Here is a 22,112-nt window from a genome sequence, read left to right on the forward strand (position 1 = left end):
TACTTACTAACGTACTTACTAACATACTTAATTACTAACTTTCTAACATACTTACTAACGTACCTACTTGCTTACTTACTTGCTAACTTACATACTAGCTAACTACCGTACTTACTTACTTACTTGTTTACTTACTAACATACTTACTTACTTACTTACTGATGAACTAATTAACTTTCCTACTAACATACGTACTTACTACTTACTCACTCACTCACTTACTAACATACTTACTTACTAACTTTCTAACATACTTACTAGCTTACTTACTTACTTACTTGCTAACTTACATACTAACTTACTAACATACTTACTTACTTGTTTACTTACTAACATACTTACTTACTTGTTTACTTACTAACATACTTACTTACTTACTTATGAACTAATTAACTTTCCTACTAACATACATACTTACTCACTCACTCACTCACTCACTTACTTATTTACTAACGTACTTACTAACATACTTACTTGTTTACTTACTAACATACTTACTTATTTACTGACTTACTGATGAACTAATAAACTTTCCTATTAACATACATACTTACTACTTATTTACTCACTCACTCACTCACTCACACACTCACACACTCACTTACTTACTTACTTACTTCAAAAAATGTCTTTTTTTATTATTATTTCAGCACAGCTTGGTCAGGGGAAGGTTTTGCTCAAAGTTACAGTTAATTGTTTTTTCTTTTTCAAGGCATCTCAAAATAAAAATAAAGCTTGTGTCTTTTGTTTAAACACATAGAATTCATAATGTTTACATTTTTCTGACGAAGACCTCTAGTGGAGGGTGAGTGCAACAGCAGAAAGTAGCATGATTGCCTTTTTAAATCCTCAGGGGAAGTTGTTCAGGGTGGAATATGTTTGTTCCCTGTTTCCTTCTGACACCATCATGATCTCACCCAAACTTTTACCAACTGATTATTTTAACTTCCTTCTCCCTGACCAAAGCAGGACACACACAGACTCCACTGGGAGAATGATGTCAGAATTAACAAGTTAGATGTGATCTTGTTGCTGGCGGCTGTTGATAACATGGATACTATATCTAAAATAGGATCTGGAGGTGAAAATGAAGGTGAACATGTTTTGCTCTGGGGAGAGATAAACGATGCGGCACGTTGGGTGGTGCAGCAATTCAGATTATTTATCATGGAAAGCTCTGGAGCTCTTTGACTTCTTCATGAGGTAAAAACGTTCAGCAGCATGTTTCCTGCTGTCAGCTCAACTCTAAAGTTTTGGCTTTTACACAAGTTTCCATGTCACATTTAGAGCCTCAACTCTTTTTCAGCAAAGGTTAAAATCACCACCACCAAGTGGAACATGATTTTACTTTTTTTTGCAGAGACTTCTCACATTTTGCAGTGTGTGTTTCAACATTTTCAAGGCAATCTTTTGTGTTTACTGTTTTTTTGTGTGATTTTGAGCTATTTTTGCGCACTCATTTTTAGTATTTTTTGTGTGTGTGTGTGTGTGTGTGTGTGTGTGTGTGTGTGTGTGTGTGTTTTTTTGTAATTTTTGTGTGTGTGTTCTGATTGTTTTGTGTGTTTTTTGCATTTTTTGTCATTCATTCATTTTTTGGGTTTTTTTGTTTTTTGTAATGTTTGTGTGTTTTTTATGTTTTTTTGTAAAAAAAAAAAAAAAAAAGTGTGTTTTTGTGTGTTTTTTTTTTGCATTTTTTGTAATTTATTCATTTTTTGTGTTTTTTTATTTTTTGTTATTTTTGTGTGTGTTTTTTGTGGTTTTTATGTGTGTGTTCTGTGTGTTTTTATGTTTTTTTTGTAATTTTTTGTGTATTTCTTGTGTGTTTTTTGTTTGCGTTTTTATGTGTTTTTTGTAAAATAAAATTAAAAATTAAAAAAAAAGTTTTTGGTATGTTTTTTATTTGTGTTTTTTGTATTTTTTTGTGTGTTTATGTGTTTTTTTTTCTTTCAAGATGTTCATCCAGTAAGTTAAAATGACAAAATAATAATCAAGTGAGGTTGTGCTGAAAAAGATGATACCAGCTAGTGATTATTATTTAAGTTGCATATACAGGCAGAATGAAAAAGAGTCAAAAACCAACGAAATAGCCTCAAACTACAAATGTTTAAAACAGATAAATCATAGAGGGAATGTCTTTATATTGAGTGTTATACAACAGGAGAGCTTTAGTAGATGCAGGTGAGGCAGGAAAAATGAGGGAAATCCATCAAATGAGAGAATAATGCTGATTATTTTCTCTGCATGGGGAGTTTATACTTCTGAATACTTATTCCAGTAAAATCTGGCCTCCAACGTTCTGTAGCTGCGTATCTGTAACATCCGCTGTGTGCTTCAGCTCCAGAAGACGACACTGATGGCAGATTTAGCTCTGCAGCGTCTGGCAATATTATGATCATTAGCATAAGCTGAAATCTCTCTTCATTTGAAATCCCTTCTTTCTTTTTCCTCTGCTCCTTTCGTGACTAAAACATCAAGAAGGAGTCAGTCGACTCTGATTGGTGACATTCGTCTCTTCTCGGGCTCCTCGCTGGGCGTTCAGACTCAGATTTCATTATGAACAAGGACTTCCACAGCTAGAGCAGCTTCACTAAAACAAGAAACCTCCTGAAGGTTTCAACGAGGTGACTGTAGATACAGTGTGAATGCTGCAGGGTGTCTACGGGGAAACAAACACAACCCAGCAGCCGGTTTTCATACCTAACTGATCAACACAATGGTTAGAAAAACCTGGTACCAAACTCTTACTTTACTTTAGAGCAGGGGTATCAAACTCAAATTACCTGGGGGCCGCTGGAGGCAGTATCAAAATGACCAAAAAAAGACACAAAATGACAGATAGAAAACGAAATTGCTTAAAAAAGACACAAATTGACAAAAAAGACACAAAATGACCAAAAAAGACACAAAATAACCAAAAAAGACACAAAATGACAGGGAAAAAAATAAATTACTCAAAGAAGAAACAAAATGGCCAAAAAAAGACACAAAATTCCAAAAAAAAGACAAAATTACAAAAAAAAAAAAAGACAAAATTCCAAAAAAAGACACAAAATTACCAAAAGAGACACAAAATTATTTTTAAAAAAGACAAAATTATTTTTAAAAAAAGACAAAAAAATTATATTAAAAAGACACAAAATTTAAAAAAGGACACAAAATTATTTAAAAAAAAACACAACATTTAAAAAAAGGACACAAAATTACCAAAAAAGACACAAAATTACCACAAAAACGACAGATCCTGACCGATTTGACCATTTACCATTGTTATGCCGATGATACCCAACTATTCCTTTCCTTCCCACCAAACGACCCCACAGACTCGGCTCGAAGATGTTTTCTCAGTTTGCTTGTGTTTTGTGTATTTGCATGTGTTTTCTTAAGTTGCAGCGATTTGAGACCTCAGGGCCACCGTACATAGCAGAGAGTCTCCTGATGATGTTCAGTGCAGCAACAGTTCAGTTAGAAACCACAGAGTCTTCTGCGTCAGGACTATTTTACTAATGCAACAGAATCAGTGAAATGAACAAAGTGTTTCTCTTTAAAGTCTTTAAATGTCTTTTTCTGCCTTTTCTGCTTTTACACTGAGTTTGCATCATGCACATGAAAGTATCTCTTCAAGGCTCCGAGCAGTTGTTTTTTTTCAAATATAATAAATCTTGCTGGTTTAAAAATGTAAGCGTCTTTCCGCCTTTTCAAACTGGACTTCCTGGCTTGTATTCCATTTTACCGACGCCAGTGGTGGACTCAGGGGGGCATTTATATATATGTTTTTATATTTTATTGTTACTTTTAATCTAAGTCCTTTGCTATCAGTCTAAAGGTCCATTCTGACCTCCTGAGTGTGTAACAGTCAGCTTCAAGCCAGAGACTCCTTGGAAAGTAACAACTTGATACTTTGGGATTTGTCAGAAAAGACACAAAATTACCCAAAAAAGAATCCAATTGACCAAAAACGACACAAAATGACCAAAAAAGACACAAAATTGACCACAAAAAGACACAAAATGACAAAAAAATGACCACAAAGAACAAACAAAATGACCAAAAAAGACACAAAATGACTAAAAAAATACACAAAATGGCCCAAAAAAGAAAAAAAATGACCAAAAAAGACACAAAATGACTAGAAAAATACACAAAATGACCAAAAAAAGGAAACAAAATGACCAAAAAAGACACAAATTAACCACAAAATGATAAAAAGGAAACGAAATGGCCAGAAAAGACACAAAATGACCAAAAAAAGACACAAAATGACCAAAAAAAGACATTAAATGACCAATAAAAAACATTAAATTACCAAAAAAAGACACAAAATGACAAAAAAAAAAAGCCATTAAATGACCAAAAAGACTAAAACACATGAACACTTTAACACAGTGGAGACAGAGCTGACTTCCAGAATGATTTGGAGACCCCCAGAAATCATCTCCGGACCCCAATTGGGGTCAGGATATGCCCTTTTTATTTTCTCGCCCTTCTAACAGTCTGAGTGCCACTGACTGACGGTAACTATTACAACAGGCTGTGCCCTGACTGTCACCCTCCCTCCGGCTGGAGGAGAACAGGGCAGACAGAAGAGCCTCGTTCCACTACATCAGCTGCTGGAAACCACAGGATGAGGGAGGGATGACAGAAGGGAAGCAATAAGAGAAGAAGAAGAAGAAGAAGAAGAAGAAGAAGAAGAAGAAGAAGAAGAGGGGGCAGGAAGGTGATGACGGTACTCTGCATTTTCTTTTGCACCATTAGAGAGGAGAGGTCTGAGAAACCCCCTCTGGGCAGACAGCACAGTCATCAATCTGAGGGTTAACGCTGGGTTACTGTATGAAACACAGAAGAGACGCTGCACTGGAGAAAATATGTTGCTTTTATATAAAAAAAATTGCAGCTGTGGTTACCAGAATAACTTTACATGAAAATGTTATATTTTTGCAGCAAAACTGTTTGTTTCTTCCAGTTTATGACAGGAAAAAGTAAAAGTTTTGTGCTATTCTTTGATTTATGGTACACTGTAAAAAAAAATGCCGTTGCTTTTATAGAAAAAAATGTCAGCTGCTGCCCCCGCGACCCGGCCCCGGATAACTTTACATGAAAATGTTATATTTTTTATGACAGTTTATGACAAAAAAAAGTAAAAGTTTTGTGCTATTGTTTGATTTATGGTACACTGTAAAAAAAGGATGTTGCTTTTACAGAAAAAAACTGTCAGCTGTGGTTCCCAGAATAATTCTGCAAAAAATACAGTACAAATGTAAACAACTTTACAGAACAACTTGTATATTTTACTGGTATTCAGTGTACAATAAATAATAACTGAATGTTAATTTACTGGTATTCAATGCACAATAAGCAAAATCTGCATGTAAATTTTGCATAAATAATTAGTATAAAAGCAGCATCATCCTGTTAAATTAGCAGTAAAGGACGCTATAATCTACAACTTTAAAATTATTTTCTTTTTAAATTACTACAGTTTTAGGATGTAAAATGTACAAGTTGTTCTGTAAAGATGTTGACATATGTACTGCATTTTTTACAGAAATATTCCAGTTTTTTTTCTGGAAAAACAACGGGACATTTTTTACAGTGTGGGTTCATATATAATCCACAGAATAGAGCCCCCTCCCCACCCTGGATGCTATTCTGGCTCCATCATGTTTCAGACTTCACCTCCCCCCCTGAAGCTCCTGAACCAAGAGTGCCTCTACATTTGTAGACTGGGGATATTAATGCATACATGGCATTAAGTCACGCTCCACTGCATCCCTACAATTACAGCTACGGCTCTTTTTTTACTACAGAAGGTTGCCATGTTCCTCCTTTTATTTCCTTTGTTTGCCGTGTTCTTCAGGGAAAACTTTGTGGGACATTTCGGCCCTGAGACGGTGACTTACAGGTACAGCATTCCTTTTCAAGCATTTATTTATACAGCAACCTATGCTCTTTAACCTCAAAATGTGTGTGTGTGTGTGTGTGTGTGTGTGCGTGTATCTGTAACTGTAATCACATCAAAGGATCAAAAGATCAAAGGATCAAAGGCAATCAGAGCAATCAACAGAATTAACTGCAGCTGTAGAATGTTCCAGAACAGTGACAGAATTTCTGGCCTCGAACAGAAAACATTTTTGGCAAAACCATAATACCTATCATTGATCCGACTTCACTTTGAGCGTCCTGAGTTCTTCCTGAACGTCTACATATGTTTTTTTTTAAGAAAAATGAAAAAATAGCTTTGTTAGAGCGATCTGAAAAAACTGTTATATCTCCCTTTTTCAGAAATCTTCCTGCGTTTTTAATATGGGACCCAATGAGGCTGTTGGTGGTGTTGGTGGATCATCTGTGCGTCCTACGCCCAAACTATAACTCTGACAGCTTTACCAGAGGATTGTGAGGGAGAAGACTAATTTTCCTACGTTTCTATGTATAAATTATTTCTGTAGAGTGGAATTTGCAGCCTGGAGCGCAGTTTTCAAATTTATTTTTTGACAGTTTCTTCTCTCCCTCTACACTCTGGCGATGATGTCACACACTGTGACACGAACATTCTGTGCAATACACACCCATTATAATCTCAGAATTTCTCCAAAAATTATCATGGTCATTGAACAGGGATTGATAAAAAACTATATGGCCTATCGAAACGTGGATTAATACACCGATACACAAGACTTGTGTCTACTGTTTAAAGTTTAAATGGAGTCTCTAGGTAAAATTATGCCAGAGAAATAGACGTTTAAATATCTCCAATTATTGTTCTTTTTCGCTCATTTTTTTTCGGCTGTTCCATTCACTTCAATGCAACATTTTGGGCATTTTTTCGCGAACAATTCGTATTCCTTAGAGAAAAGTAATAGCACACCGATCCCGATCAAACTGCACGTTTTGATATTTAATTGCAACAGGATATGACAATAATTGGATGAAGTAAAGATAGACTACAGAGCCAAATAGGGCTGAGGAAAGATTAAGACGATGATTAAAGAGTTTAAATATGTAGCATGTCTAGAGGAATAAGATGTCATAGTTCTGTATTCCTGAAGTGTCCCTAATGAGCTGAGGCCCTCAGAAGATCTTTAAAGGTCAGGGCTGGGCTCTAATGGAAGTGATGGGTTTTAAAAACAGACGTAGAGGAGGAAAAGTCTCTTTGAACGACTTATTTCTTCAAACCTGACAACATCCATGAAATACTGCAGTAATGAAGCCTCAAGTTTGTAATTTAAGTCATTGCCATCTTGTTTTTTGGAACCAAAAAGGACCCTGTTTGGAAATCAGGAGGCCTGTAATCATCTGTAATTAGCCCTTTGGAGTTAGGGGCTATTTTGTTGGTTTTGTACTCCTTTTTTCATTCTGTCTGTATAGAAACCACTTAAAAATCTTCACCATGACGTGTTGCTATCATTGTTTTCAGCACAACCTCACCTATATGACCTGATTATTATTATTTTTTTCATTTTGAGTTACTGGATCAACATTTTGAACACAGGAAACACAAAAAAAATACAAAAAGCACACATAAACACACAGAAAAAACAAATAAAAACACATAAAACACATTAAAACACACACAAAAAACAAATAAAAACACACACTAAAAACACACAAAAACACTCAAAAAAACAAAAAAAAAACACACAAAAAAAACACAACTCCCCCCCCACCCCCCGCAAAAAAACCCACACAAAAACACATAAAAACCAACAAAAACCCCCCACAAAAACATTCAAAGAAATTACAAAGATCACAGATAAAAACACAGAAATGACAAAAAACACAAAAAATAGTAAACACAAAAGTTTGTATTAAAAATGCTGAATGCACACTATACTTTACTGTACTTTACTTGAGTATTTCTGTTATGCAACTTTATACTTCTACTCTACTACATTTAGGGGTATATATATATATATATATATACAAGTAAAATAAAAGTGCCTCAAAATTGTACTTAAGTACAGTAGTTGAGTAAATGTATTTAGTTTCATTCCACCACTGATCATGAAGCAGTATTTGTGATGAATAGCTGGCACGTTTTACTGCACAAACAGGACCAGAGACTGATGTTTACTAGTGAGTAATCAAAAGCTGTGATCAGTCCTGATATTAACATGCATCTCATGTGACAAGACATGAGAAATCTCTCCCATCTCAGCCAAACAGGCTGAGAATCAGTCAGAAAGGAGAATTCAACACTATAGAGAGGAAAAACCTGGTTGAATAGGTGGGCAGGAAGAAAAACACACAAAAAGACTGCAGTAAAAAATAACTAGTGGATCAAAAGGAATGACTCTGAGCAGAAGAGAAAGAAAAAAAAAACCCAAATACAAAGAAAAGAAATAAGAGAGAGAGAGAGAGAGAGAGAGAGAGAGAGAGAGAGAGAAGGCATGTTGGATCAGAGCAGCGTGGGTCTGCAGCGCTTTGGATAATGAGCCAGAAAAAGCTACGGGAGATGTTTGGAGGAAGAGCAAGAAGAAGAAGAGGAAGAGGAGGAGGAGGAGGAGGAGGAGGAGGAGGGGAGATGGCTGTGTAAATGTAGTGACAGTTAGCTTCTCTCTCCTGGGAACGAGGAAGATGAAGTAGAAGGAAGAAGGAAGTGAGAGAGGAAGACGAGGAAAAGGGTTTAGGGATGAAAAGAGGATAAATGTAGAAGGAGGAGGAGTGAACTAGAAAAAGGAAAGGAGGGATAGAAATGTAAAGTAACAGACCCAGAATAATGGATCACCTGTCAGAGATAATGTACCTGAACACACTCAAAAAATAATACTGTATATTACTTCATTCAATCATTGTTTTATGTGTTTATGTGTGCTTTTGTGTTTTTTTTGGTGTTTTCTGTTTTCAAAATGTTGATCCAGTAAGTCAAAATGTGTTTTTATGTGTTTTTTTGTGTCTGTTTTTATGTGTTTTATGTGTTTTTTGTGTGTTTTTATGTGTTTTTGTGTCTGTTTGTGTCTGTTTTTATGTGTTCTTGTGTGTGTTTTTATGTGTGTTTTTGTGTCTGTTTTTATATGTTTTTGTGTGTTTTTGTGTGTGTTTTTATGTGTTTTTTTGCTTGTGTGTTTATGTGTTTTTGTGTGTGTTTGTGTTTTATGTGTGTGTTTTTTTGTATGTGTTTTTGTGTGTTTTTTGTATGTGTTTATGTGTGTGTTTTTTTGTGTTTTTTGTGTCTGTTTTTATGTGTTTTTTGTGTGTGTTTTTGTGTTTTTTGTGTGTGTTTTATGTGTTTTTATGTGTTTTTTTGTATGTGTTTTTATGTGTTTTGTGTTTGTTTTTATGTGCTTTTTTTGTGTGTGTTTTTATGTGTTTTTTGTGTACTCATCATGATGATATTCAGCATTTTTATTTAACCATTACTGTCACATTTACAGGCTCCTTCAATCATTTCTTACAGTCACACAGATGTCTTTGACTCTTGGTTTCACGTCAGCTCATGTAGTTTTTGCTGAGACAATATTCTCATAATTAATAGAATAAACAGCTTCTACAGGAAGAGCTCCAGCCACATTTTTCATTTGCACGTCTCACTCCAGTTTTAATCAATACAGCCGTCTGCAGCAGCTCCACATCACTCACACACTGGCTCTGCATGCAGAACCCAAAGATTCTTCTTTTTCTTTTTTTAAACATGAAGTGTGTCTTAACCCTCTGAAATCTTCCACTATTATGTCCGTTCATTTGGAGCAGTTCTAGATTTTTATACTAAATATATTTGACATTATCTCCGGTTTTACTTAGCCGAATATCATCAAAAAACATCTGGCATGGAGTTTTAAACCTGAACTTTAGAGGGAAGCTGATGGCAAGACTCCAATGTTGCTTCATTTTTATGTTTTCACGTCATGAAAAAGTCATGTGCCGGTGCTTTCAGGGACTCTAGAGGGTTAATACTGAGCCTGAACGCATCCTGAGGACTGAAGCTGCTGCTGCTCACGCTACACCTCCTGTGTAGGTGGTGTGAGGTACACTTTGTGCAAAGTGTGACAAATACTGCAAAAAAATACAAATAAATCAATATAATATTAAAACTAAAACTAGTAGAGTGCACACTGCAAAAAAAAGGTGTTTAGTCTAAAAACCAGATAAAACAGTAAATCTGAGGGAAATGATCTTGCTGCATGGACAGATAATTTACCTTGACAAGATTTATTAAATTAAGATTATTAAATCTAGAAATAAGCATGTTGAACACTTAACCCTCTGGAGTTTGAAGCTATTTTGGCCGTTTTTGAATCCTTTTCATTCTGTCTGTATATAACACTTAAAACAATGTTTACAACGTCATGTTAGTATATTTTTATTTCAGCACAACCTCCCCTTTATGACCTGATAATTATTTTTTTTACTTTGACTTACTGGATCAACATTTTGAACACAAAAACACACAAAAAAACCCATCAGATTTTCTTTCAGTTTTCTTTTTCTAAAAAACCACAAACATGCTTAATGAAGACTTTTAAATCTTGCAAATGTGGACACAGGTTGCACATTAGAGATAAAAGAAGGCTAACATCTGTTTTTGTATTTTTATGCTAAATGTATTTGACCTTATTGCCGGTTTTACTTGAAATATCATCAAAAAAAAAAACTGACAAGGAGTTTTAAACTCTCAGGTTTCCCGTACTGGTTCATAAATTTAAAACTGACTCCTCCAATCAACATCTGCAACACCTGGACTATCTCGTCTTTGATATCTCATGTGTGTGTGTGTGTGTGTGTGTGTGTGTGTGTGTGTGTGTGTGTGTGTGTAAGCCAGCATGCAGAAGCAGAACAGAACAGGTACACAGAGGCCCACTTCAGGGTGTCAATGTGCCAATATGGGTTCTGCACGAATGGTAATGTAGCAGCAGAGGCACAGAGGAAACACTGTTCCTGTTCGGTGTTCGGCTCCATGGACTCTTTCTTTTTTATTCCTGAACCAAAACAATGACAAGTCCGTTTCTCAGTACACACTACAAAAACGAAAGAAGACAATAGCAGAAAGGGTCCATAATAATAATAATAATATCAAATTATTAGTGCTGTTAATGTGATTTTCAGAGAGATTACTTCCAGAAAACTCTAAATGAGGACCAAAAGCTAGAAGAAGGTCAGAGATATTCCAATTAAATTATAGCAGAGGGAAAATAAGCAGGTTTTCCGTCTTGATTTAAAAATCTCAATCTCTGATCGGACAAATTAAATTAAGAAAATACATGGAAACATAGAAAAAGAGAATGGAAATATAAATCTGGGTGTCACCTGCATAAAAATTGAAATTTACGTTAATTTGGAGCAGGCAGTTGCCAGTTGGGAGCATTTGGAATGAGAAAAGCAGTGGTGCTATAATAGAGTCTTGGGGTACTCCACAGTGTTGGACATGTCAACTTCCAGAAAACTCTAAATGAGGACCAAAAGCTAGAACAAGGTCCGAGATATTGCAGTTAAATTATAGCGGAGGGAAAATAAGCAGGTTTTCAGTCTTGATTTAAAAATCTCAAACTCTGATCGGACAAAGTAAATGATTTGTATTTTAAGTAATAAAAATGCATGGAAACATAGAACAAGAGAATGGAAATATAAATATGGTGTCATCTGCATAAAAATAGACATTTACGTTAATTTGGAGCAGGCGGTTGCCAGTTGGGAGCATGTGGAATGAGAAAAGCAGTGGTGCTATGATAGAGCCTTGGGGTACTCCACAGGGCGGGACATGTCAATCAGAGTGTTTATAAATAACAGTGTGCGTCCTGTCCTGAGTAACTGAACTGAACTTTGTTAGCTTCTCGTATTATTTATTACATTTACAACCACAAAGATGTGATCAGTTCCAGTGAACCTTCACCACAGACACTTTACAGTTTCCCTTCATTCATTATTATTATTATTTTTATTACTATTATTTCTCCTTTCTCATATATCTTTGTCTAATGTTGGAGGCTTCCTGCCCATCTTGAAAATGACTCCTTTCTAGTGGTCAGATTTACTTTTAGTCTGTTATTAAGGACATTTAATACTGCAAAAAACAGCTGAGAAGCCTTTTGTTAGGATTTGTTTAGGGTTAGGTGGTTTTTTTTCAAATATGCACGCGCCTATGAACAGCTAAGACGATTGTAGAGTAGAGAAAGAGAGCAGAGCAGACTAAATGTCACGTAACAATCTGTGTCTGGACACAAAGCAGAGAAGTTAAAGCCGTGTGGTTTGTGTCTGAGACATCTGGGTCAGTGGGACGTTCCCCTGAGCCGTTTTAAGTTTTAAGTACTGTTTCTGTCTGTCACCAACCCAAACACTTTTGTTATCTAAATGCCAGCACCTCTGGTTTTCAGAGCAGCCAAAAGCATGATAGTGCCTTTTAGAAACACACGATTCCCGGACACAAAAAGAAAAAAACAAGAATCCCTAAAGCATCAGCGACGGCCAGCCAAGCAGAACTAAGGAAGTGTCTGGGCCGAGCCCACAATGGCTGTCTGGGCTTCATGTCTTAAATTCTTTTTAACAAATGACGTATGCAAGTTTGCATATAGGCCAAAAAATATATTTGTGTGTTTAAGTGTTTACAGAATGAAAATGTATAGGGCTGGGCGATATGGACCAAAAGTCATATCCTGATATATTTAGGCTGAATATCGATACACAATATATATCCTGATATTTTTATCACAAAGTGAGAGCAAATGTTCAGTCAAATTTCGAAACTTTTGTGTAATTTTTTCATCTATTTTTGTCATTTTGTGTCTTTTTTAGTCATTTTTACATCTATTTTTGCTCATACGATATACAATATATATCCTGATATTTTTATCGCAAAGTGAGAGCAAATGTTCAGTCAAATTTGGAAAATTTTGTGTAATTTTTTCATCTATTTTTGCTCATTTGTGTCTTTTTTTTGTTGTCATTTTAATCATTTTTACATCTATATTTTGGTCAATATGTGTCTTTTTTAAAATTATTTTTACATCTATTTTTGCTCATTTTTTCACTATTTCGAAAATGTTGTGTAATTTTTTCATCTATTTTGGTCATTTTGTGTCATTTTTTGTTGTCATTTTTGCATCTATTTTTGCTCAGTTGTGTCTTTTTGGATAATTATCATTTTTACATCTATTTTTGCTCATTTGATATATGATATATATCTTGATATTTGTATTGCAAAGTGAGAGCAAATGTTCAGTCAGATTTGTGTCATTTTTTCATCTATTTTTGTCATTTTGTGTCTTTTTTAGATGTCATGAAGAAGTCATGTGATTTGATCATGTAGGTGTTATTGGTGACTCCACAGTTAAAATAAATGGATATAAAATTACCTTCAAGGTGCCTTTCAGCAACAAACTATTCTCCAGACTCTCCGGGGGAGCTGCTAACTGGTCTCAGCTTTGTGTCTAACAGCTCCCAGGTGTGAATGTGTGTCTCTATATGAATGTTAAGCACATGGATGGTGCAAAAATAGTGCATATTGAAATCCGTCTCTGAATGAATTATTCATGGTTTTATGAGTTTAAAACACCCTTAGTGGTTGCTGGAGGCTAGAATGTTCATGGTGCCCAAAATATTAAAGTGATTGATGGAAAAACAGCTTTATTCTGTTAGTCTAACGGTGAAATTTAGTGCTGGCATGAAGTGTGTCCTGGTGGTGGCACTAGAATAAAGGCCATGTTGTCAACATCTCCATAAGAGTATAACAATCAACAAAATCAGTGGCATTGTGCTCCTTGGATAAATGGATCCCTTGCTATTTAGAGAACAACAATGGAAGCTCATGAGGTGTCCAAATGAAGGAGGGTTCATCCTCCGAGGGGCATGAATATCAACACCTAAATTCAGTCTTTTTTTTCATGGCACACTGTCATAGAAAAGTGATGATCAAGTGGAAAATCTGACCCAACAATCGCACCATAACCATCAAGACTTGTCCTCTGAGGACCATGAATAACCATAAAAATCTGGCTGGTTATTGTTATGATACTCTGGACCAAAGCATTTAACCCTTTGATGCACAACATATAAACACCTTCTAATGCACAACATGGGTCAAAAATGACCTGCATTCATTGATTCCCTATGTTATTTAATGCTGATGTGTGTTTGAATATATTTTTCTTTATTATAACAACAGATCATTATATCCATTTTTCCTTTCATATTTTATGAAGAAAAATAGTTTTTGTATTATTACATCAAGTTTACAAAAATGACCTTTTGCATTAGAAGCGTAGTGATACAAAAAGTGATTCACTAAATTAACAATGTGAGTATATGTGTAACTATGTTTGTCTTATTTTGAAGGTTTAACTTTAAAAGAGTTGTTAGAACCACCAGATTACATTGGAAAATCACATATTTTAACATTTGAGACTTATTAGAGCCACCAAATAATAATTTCCATAGGAAAAAACACCAATTTAACAAAATAAGAGTTAATATTTGTGTCTTCTTTGTCAGGTTTTAAACTGGTGACAACATATAAACACCTTCTAATGCACAACATGGGTCTAAAAATGACCTTGTACATTAGAAGCGTAGTGGTACAAAAAGTGTTTTTATTCAAAAAGTAAGAAATGAAAACAAAAATTAGGGCATATGATGATAAGAACAAGTTGATTGAGGAAAACCTGCAATACTGAATGATGAAATTAATATATTGCAAAGATATAGAACATAAAAATGTAGTCGGTCACTTTAGACCATGTTGTGCATCAAAGCATTTAAAGGCACATCAACCAACAAACACAGCAGCTAACAGGAAGTACTTGAGCCCTGCCACTCAGGAGGAAGAGACAGCTGATAAAGAACATGTGAACAAAAACAGAAACCATGCTTAAACTTCTAACAACGCCATTCAGAAGCCTTAATAGTGTGAATAGACTCACGTTGTAGAGGATGTCCACCCAGCCCTCCATGGTGATGCACTGGAACACCGTCAGCACCGCAAACAGGATGTTGTCAAAGTTGGTGATGCCAAAATTAGGTCCAGTCCAGTATTCTCTGCACACGGTCCCGTTAGGGCAGAGCCGGGCCGGGGGCTCCAGACCACAAGGATACTCTGCTGCTCTCTCACCTGATCACAGGGAACACAACGAGGGAGGAATCAGGTTAGATATGAATATTTACTGATGATGGAATTATAATGGGTGTGGATGGATGGATGGATGGATGGATGGATGGATGGATGGATGGATGGATGGATGGATGCATGCATGGATGCATGGATGGACGGATGGATGGATGGGTGGGTGTATGGATGGAGGGATGGATGGATGGACGGATGGATAGAGGGACGGATGGATAGAGGGACGGATGGATGGATAGATAGGTATGCTGCTTGTTTTTTATGTTAAATCTCGACCTGTAAAGTAACTAAAGATGGATGAATGGATGCATGGATGGATGGATGGATGGATCGATGGATAGATGGATAGATGGATGATGGATGCATGGATGGATAAAGGATGGATGCATGGATGGATGGATGGATGGATGGATGGATGGGTGGATGCATGGATGGATGGATGGATGGATGGATGCATGGATGCATGGATGGATGGATGGATGGATGGATGGATGGATGCATGGATGCATGGATGCATGGATGGATGGATGGATGGATGGATGGATGGATGGATGGATGCATGGATGCATGGATGGATGGATAGATGAATAGATGATGGATGGATGCAAATTATAACAGGTAAGGATTTTCACTTTGTGTCTATTGGATGGATGGATGGATGGATGGATGGGTGGATGGATGGATGGATGGGTGGATGGATGGATGGATGGATGGACGGACGGACGGACGGACGGACGGACGGACGCATGGATGGATGGATGCATGGATGGATGGATGGATGGATGGATGGATGAATATCTGTTAAAGTAACTGACAATATTAAGTGTTTTCATATTCAATGCCACTTAAACAACTGTGGAGATTTTTACCCCCAACAGGTTTTATTTGTGTCAGGACTTTGGGGACATCAGAGAGTCAAACTGTCTTTTCCCTTCAACTTTCTTCTGCTGCCACTCGCTGACATGACTCGTCCCATGATCTCCTAACAATTTGTCATTAGACATCGCGGGACATCCTCCCCAGTGCCCCTCCCACCTCCACTGGTTCCTCTCAATGAGAACCATTGACCCCATCACCCCATCATGCAGAGTGTGGCTGCAGCCTCATTCTGTCACTCATTGCACAAAGCCCCTGACCACAGGTGAAGGTCTGCCCAGAGATGGACAGGTGGATTTAGAGTGTTCCCCTCTGGCTTGGCTCACGTTTCAGCAGCAGCATGCTCCAGTAGACCGCCACTGTTCTGGTAGCTCAGGCAGCCAGCCAGCAGCTAATATCAGCCACTGCTCTCCACCCACAACATCTGGAAGCTGCCCCCTTTTTCCTACAGTTACTCCACATAAAATGTAAAATAAAACATGCTGTTTGCATGGGTTCTTATTAGGGCCGGGACTTTAACGCGTTAATTAAGATGAATTAATTACACAAAAATTAACGCGTTAAAAAATTTACGCATTTTAATCGCACTTATTTTTGCAGGGCGGAACGTTTCTCACTGGATGAGTTTCAGGCGGACCGATTATACTGGAGCACCAACTAGCGTTGATGAGTTGAGACAACAACAAACCACAGTGAACATGAAGGAAGAAGCTGATGAGACCTTTGGTTGATGATGGGACATTTAGTTACTAAAAACCAACGGATGGAAATGATCCAAAAAAAGACACAAAATAACAAAAACAAAGACAAAAATTTGCTAAAAAAGACCCAAAAAGACCCCAAAAGACCCCAAAAGGGCACAAAATAACTAATTCAGTCATTATTCAATGGTATACTAAAAATCCATGTGAAAAAAATTACTTCTCACTGTTCTCAGGTCAAATATTTATATGCGATTAAAATGCGATTAATTTAGATTAATTAATTACAAAGCCTCTAATTAATTCGATTTTTTTTTTAATCGAGTCCTGGCCCTAGTTCTTATTTGATTCCCATTGTTCTATGTACACTTTGGTGAAATGTTCACTGAATGTATTTTTTCGGCCTTGATGGTGAAGATGAAAGATCCTTGTACTTCAAATGTACAGGTAGGAAAAAGAATATGACATGTAAGTTTGAATCAGAAACAAAAAGTTCAAAAGAGATTTGATTGTTGTATTATTCTCTGCCACCTTTTTCCTGCAGTTACTTCACATAAAATGTAAGATAAAACATGCAGTTTGCATGGGTTCTTATTTGATTTCAATTGTTCTATATCACAATTTGTCCTAAATTCTTTTTTGTGTCATTTTTATTTTTTTGATACTATCCACCTGGCTCAGTCAGTGTGAGATCTTTGTTGTACACTTTCTCTGACATCTTTCACTCAAAGCGTACTCACAGCTGCATCTACAGCTGCCAGCACACCAGAGACCACAAAGGCTTAAAGACTCTGACTCAGACCAGGATTCATTGATGCTCATTGGTCTTTACGTGCACAACTCAGTGTGACGAGTCCCATCCCATGTTTCTTACAGATACAAAGCATCGTACACACTGCTAAAAGGTGTTTCGATCTGAGGGAAATTATCTTGCTGCATGGACAGATAATTTACCTTGACAAGATTTCTTAAATTAAGATTATTAAATCTAGAAATAAGCATGTTGAACACTTAAAATAAGAAAGTAACTCTCTTGAAACAAGATGAATTATCTAACACTTCTAAATCTAAAGTTTTTCTTTTATCTTGGTAAGAACCAAATAATCATCAGGTCACTCTGCTCGGGCCAGTTCATCACTGCTGGCAGCTTTAATTTATCTTGTTTTAAGAGTTCATTTCTTATTTTAAGTGTTCAACATGCTTATTTCTAGATTTAATAATCTTAATTTAACAAATCTTGTCATTTAATGTTTTTATCTTGTTTTTAGACACACCTTTTTTGCAGTGTGCAGAGGAATCTCCCCATTTTGTTGCATTTTCTTTAATTTCTTATTGTTTTACATTGTCAAAAAACATATTTTCACTCGAACTTTTCTGTAATTAATATTTGTGGTGTTGTAACCATGGTAACAGCAGCTTGGAGGCCCAGGTTCCATCTACTTGGAACAGCTGGCCGCCATTTTGGAAACCTGCCCGCCATGGTCATCAGAATGTGAATATGCAATTGTCCAATATCCAGTCTGTTTCCAAATATATTAAGCTATATATGTACCAAATTTGGAGCTTTTATCACAAAATGAACAACAGGTTAGCTATGCTGCCCCACTAACAGAAGTGTTTTAAGTCTCTTTTTACACACCTGCCTAATTAATCCCCCAAACATCAGACAGGTTTTGATTTCTGTGCAACAATGAACTATGAAATTTGATTAAGAATGTGTAAAAGCTGTGATTCATCAGCTTAGTGTGGATGTGATCTAACTGAGCGAGATGTGCTGGAGTTTTGAGGGATTATGAAGTGGCAGAGGGACGAGGTAGCGAGGACACGGAGGTGCTGAGAGTTTGTTTAGAGGACTTGCTGGCACACATGTCAGCAGATGGGATCAGAAAAAACCAGAGTAAATGTGCTGAGTATAACAGATGCCTTGTGCAGCAGAGTTTCATGAGGGATAGAGGCTGGATCAGAAGGCGTGCCAGCTCTTAACGATGATCTGCTGAGCCAGAATGCTCAGCCAACTTCCCTCTGGTGTCTCTCCAGTAAAACCTGTCTGCTGCTCCGTCTGACAGGTGCTGCGTCAGCCGCACTCGGTGACCACGGCGACACGGGAACAACTCCACTCAGTTCACTTTCACAGTGGCTAAATATTTAGGGCTATTTCTCTAAAATAGTTTGTTTTGGTGGTATAATTGAACAGAAAAAAGGGAACATTTTAATTGTATATTTTATGTATATTATATATATGAAGAAAGAAAAAAATATATAATTAGACAACAATAGCTGTTGAGCAAAAAAAATGAGGGGAAAAAGAACAATAATTGGAGATCTTTAAACATCTACTTCTCCGGCATAATTTCACCTAGAGACTCCATTTAAACTTTAAACAGTAGACACAAGTCTTGTGTGTCGGTGTATTAATCCACGTTTCGATAGGTCATATAGTTTTATATCAGTCCCTGTTCAATGACCATGATCATTTTTGGAGAAATTCTGAGATTATAATGGGTGTGTATTGCACGGAATGTTCATGTCAGAGTGTGTGACATCATCACCAGAGTGTAGAGGAAGAGAAAAAACTGTCAAAAAAGAAATTTGAAAACTGCGCTCCAGGCCGCAAATTCCACTCTTCAGAGATAATTTATACATAGAAACGTAGGAAAATTAGTCTTCTCCCTCACAATCCTCTGGTAAAGCTGTCAGAGTTATAGTTTGGGCGTAGGACGCAAAGATGATCCACCAACACCACCAACAGCCTCATTGGCTCCCATATTAAAAACGCAGGAAGATTTCTGAAAAAGGGAGATGGAACAGTTTTTTTACATCGCTCTAACAAAGCTATTTTTTCATTTTTCTTAAAAAAAAACATATGTAGACGTTCAGGAAGAACTCAGGACCCTCAAAGTGAAGTCGGATCAATGATAGGTATTATGGTTTTCTACGTCACATCCTGCTTAGTGTTCTATCCAATCAGTAAGCAGGCTGTTTTCAAAGGAGAAAAAAGACCCTGCTCTACAAGGACTAAAATAGTCCAGTCAAAAGTCCGCTCCGGACGGCTCGTATTCAAATTAGGGGCGTTTCGGCGAGTGAGACCGCCTCATTCAGGGTATTTCCCGGTAGTGGAAACAGCCCTAATAAAAAACTGGTGAGCTGAAAAAAGTTGAAATACTCTTTGTCAATTTAAATCTACAGAAGATATTAAATCACTTTAGACTTTGTGAGCTTGTTCATAATCTAATTAACGTCACAAGGGAAACTATCCACTTCAATCCTTCTGAGTGTCTTTAACAGAACCAAATTAATGGCTCATGACAAGATGTTTATTATTTATGTAAAGTCTCAGCAGGAAGAATTACAGAGACAAAAAGACAAAGAAGTCCTGAAAAACCCAGAGCTCACGTCAAGAGAAAACCAAAACATGCACAGACTCAGACATACACAAGCTCTTTATCCAGCCTTACCTGCTTATGACTCACTAATTCATACACACACACACACACACACACACACACATTCTTGTACTTCTATCTTTGTGAGGACCCTCATTGGAACAGTGATTTTTTCATTAGTTTTTGTTTTAATTTCCTTGTGAATTTTTGTTTTTAAATTCAGTTAGTTTTAATGCATTTTTAGAGATAGTTTGCTAGTTTTACTTTAGTTTTTATTAGTTGTAGTTTTTTGTAATGGGGTATTTGTTGGGTGGGAGATTAAAAGAGGTCACAGTAAATTTTGCCTTTATTTCCTTTTCCTTATCCATCTTCATTATGTATGAAAAAAGTTGACAAAGACGAAAATGAAGGACATTTTCACTATAATTTTAGTTAGTTTTAGTTAGTTTTGTAACCACAAAATACAGTTTCAGTTAGTTATCATTTTTTTAAAACTCTCATTTTTATTTCAGTTCACGAAAATGTTCCTAACACTAACCTTACTGTAACCTTTAACCCTAAAATAAAGTCTTCAAATCAAAAAAAAAAGCCTTTAAAGAAGTGAGGACCGGCCGAAATGTCCTCACTTTGCAAAAATGTCCTCACTCTGTTGGTTAAACACGTGTTCTGGTCCTCATTATGTAGGAAATACAAGAACACACACACACACACACACACACAAAGAAACACACACACACACACACAGTAGCCTTCAAGTATAAAGATGTTAATCAAACCCTGCTGTGTCTCAGGACTAAAATAACTCACTAACACATGTACTGTACATTAGCAGCCTGTCACAACTGCTCACACCACTACAAGGACCCTGGCTGAGACACACACACACACACACACACACACACACACACACACACACACACTGGTCCACATGTTGTACAGCTGCCCGGCCTCCAGCCCTCCAGTCACGCCTTCACACTCTCTCTGACACCAGCAGAGAGGAAATAAAGCTCCTCAGAGTTTTATCACACTGGCTCTCTTCAGCCCAGCAGAGTGATTGTGTTTCCTGTAATTACTATAATGCTGCATATAATAATAACAACAACGCTGTAATAGTAACATGGCTGTGATTTATCAGAGACAGGGCTTTGTTGCTCAGGGGAGGAGGCTTTTCTTATTCTCACAGACTATATGGAGTGTTTTCGTGGCTCATGTTCATGTAAAAGTGTTCCAGATTTCTTCTTCTTCAGACTTAAAACCACTCCGCTCTCCTCCAGAACACCATGCTTTATTCATCAAACATGTCCAGTGTTCAGCCCTCACATCACTCTGATGAGATGTTGGTACATGAAGCTGCATGTTTTAACTTTGATAGAGTTGCACTGAAGCTCTCAGTTGTTGTGTTTCCATTTCATTGTAAAGGAAATCAGAGGCCATCTTTGAAATGCTGCAAAAAAGAAATGCTAATTGAGGCGCTTTATTTGGAGGGAATAAACCAGACTAGAGTGAAGTTTTTACACATCGTGCATGGCTGTAATCCAAGAAAACACAATGAAAGAAGTAGAAGTTGCAACTGGAAACAAACGGAATCAATTAAAGCAGCGCCAGGTCCAGCTATCGTTTAAGGGGCGAGGTATTCAAGGACTCTCTGCTGAGTTCACTGACACCTCATGCAAGTCTTTACGACAATCAGTTCGTTAGTTAGGAAAAGGGGGCGTGGCTTATCAAAAAGGCCGGGACTTTATGAAATATTGTTATGTAGAACTGTTCAGTGATGAACCATCATCATGCATGACAAGTTTGAGGCAGATTGGACATTGTATGGTCAAGTTATACAGTCTTGTGTTTTATGCCAAAACGCCATATTTTGCCGCCATGCCACGCCCCCATAGTGTGACGCTCTGCAAAGCTTTTAATAAATTTTGATGTCAAAGGCCTTGTGATGGTACTGAACCAGTCTGAAGTGGATCAGATTAAATCTGTAGAAGGAGTTTGTTAAAGTATGAGGCGTGGAAATGGCGAAAAACCTTAAAAGAATTGCAGAAACTAAATGAAGATAAGGATCCATTTAAATCAATGAAACCTTATTCTCCACATTGTATACTTTCATCA

General features: G+C 36.8%; 1 protein-coding gene across 1 annotated transcript in view; it reads right to left on the bottom strand.

Annotated features, from left to right (window-relative positions):
* Nucleotides 1–22,112, bottom strand: part of cacna1bb (calcium channel, voltage-dependent, N type, alpha 1B subunit, b) — a 336,559-nt gene that overhangs the window by 193,183 nt on the left and 121,264 nt on the right. The window contains exon 8 of the mRNA XM_059357455.1: nt 14,844–15,031. Within this exon, the coding sequence (XP_059213438.1) occupies nt 14,844–15,031 (188 nt within the window). The remainder of the gene's footprint in view (nt 1–14,843; nt 15,032–22,112) is intronic.

This window comes from Centropristis striata, chromosome 19 (assembly GCF_030273125.1).
Source record: "Centropristis striata isolate RG_2023a ecotype Rhode Island chromosome 19, C.striata_1.0, whole genome shotgun sequence".
Classification (NCBI taxonomy): domain Eukaryota; kingdom Metazoa; phylum Chordata; class Actinopteri; order Perciformes; family Serranidae; genus Centropristis; species Centropristis striata.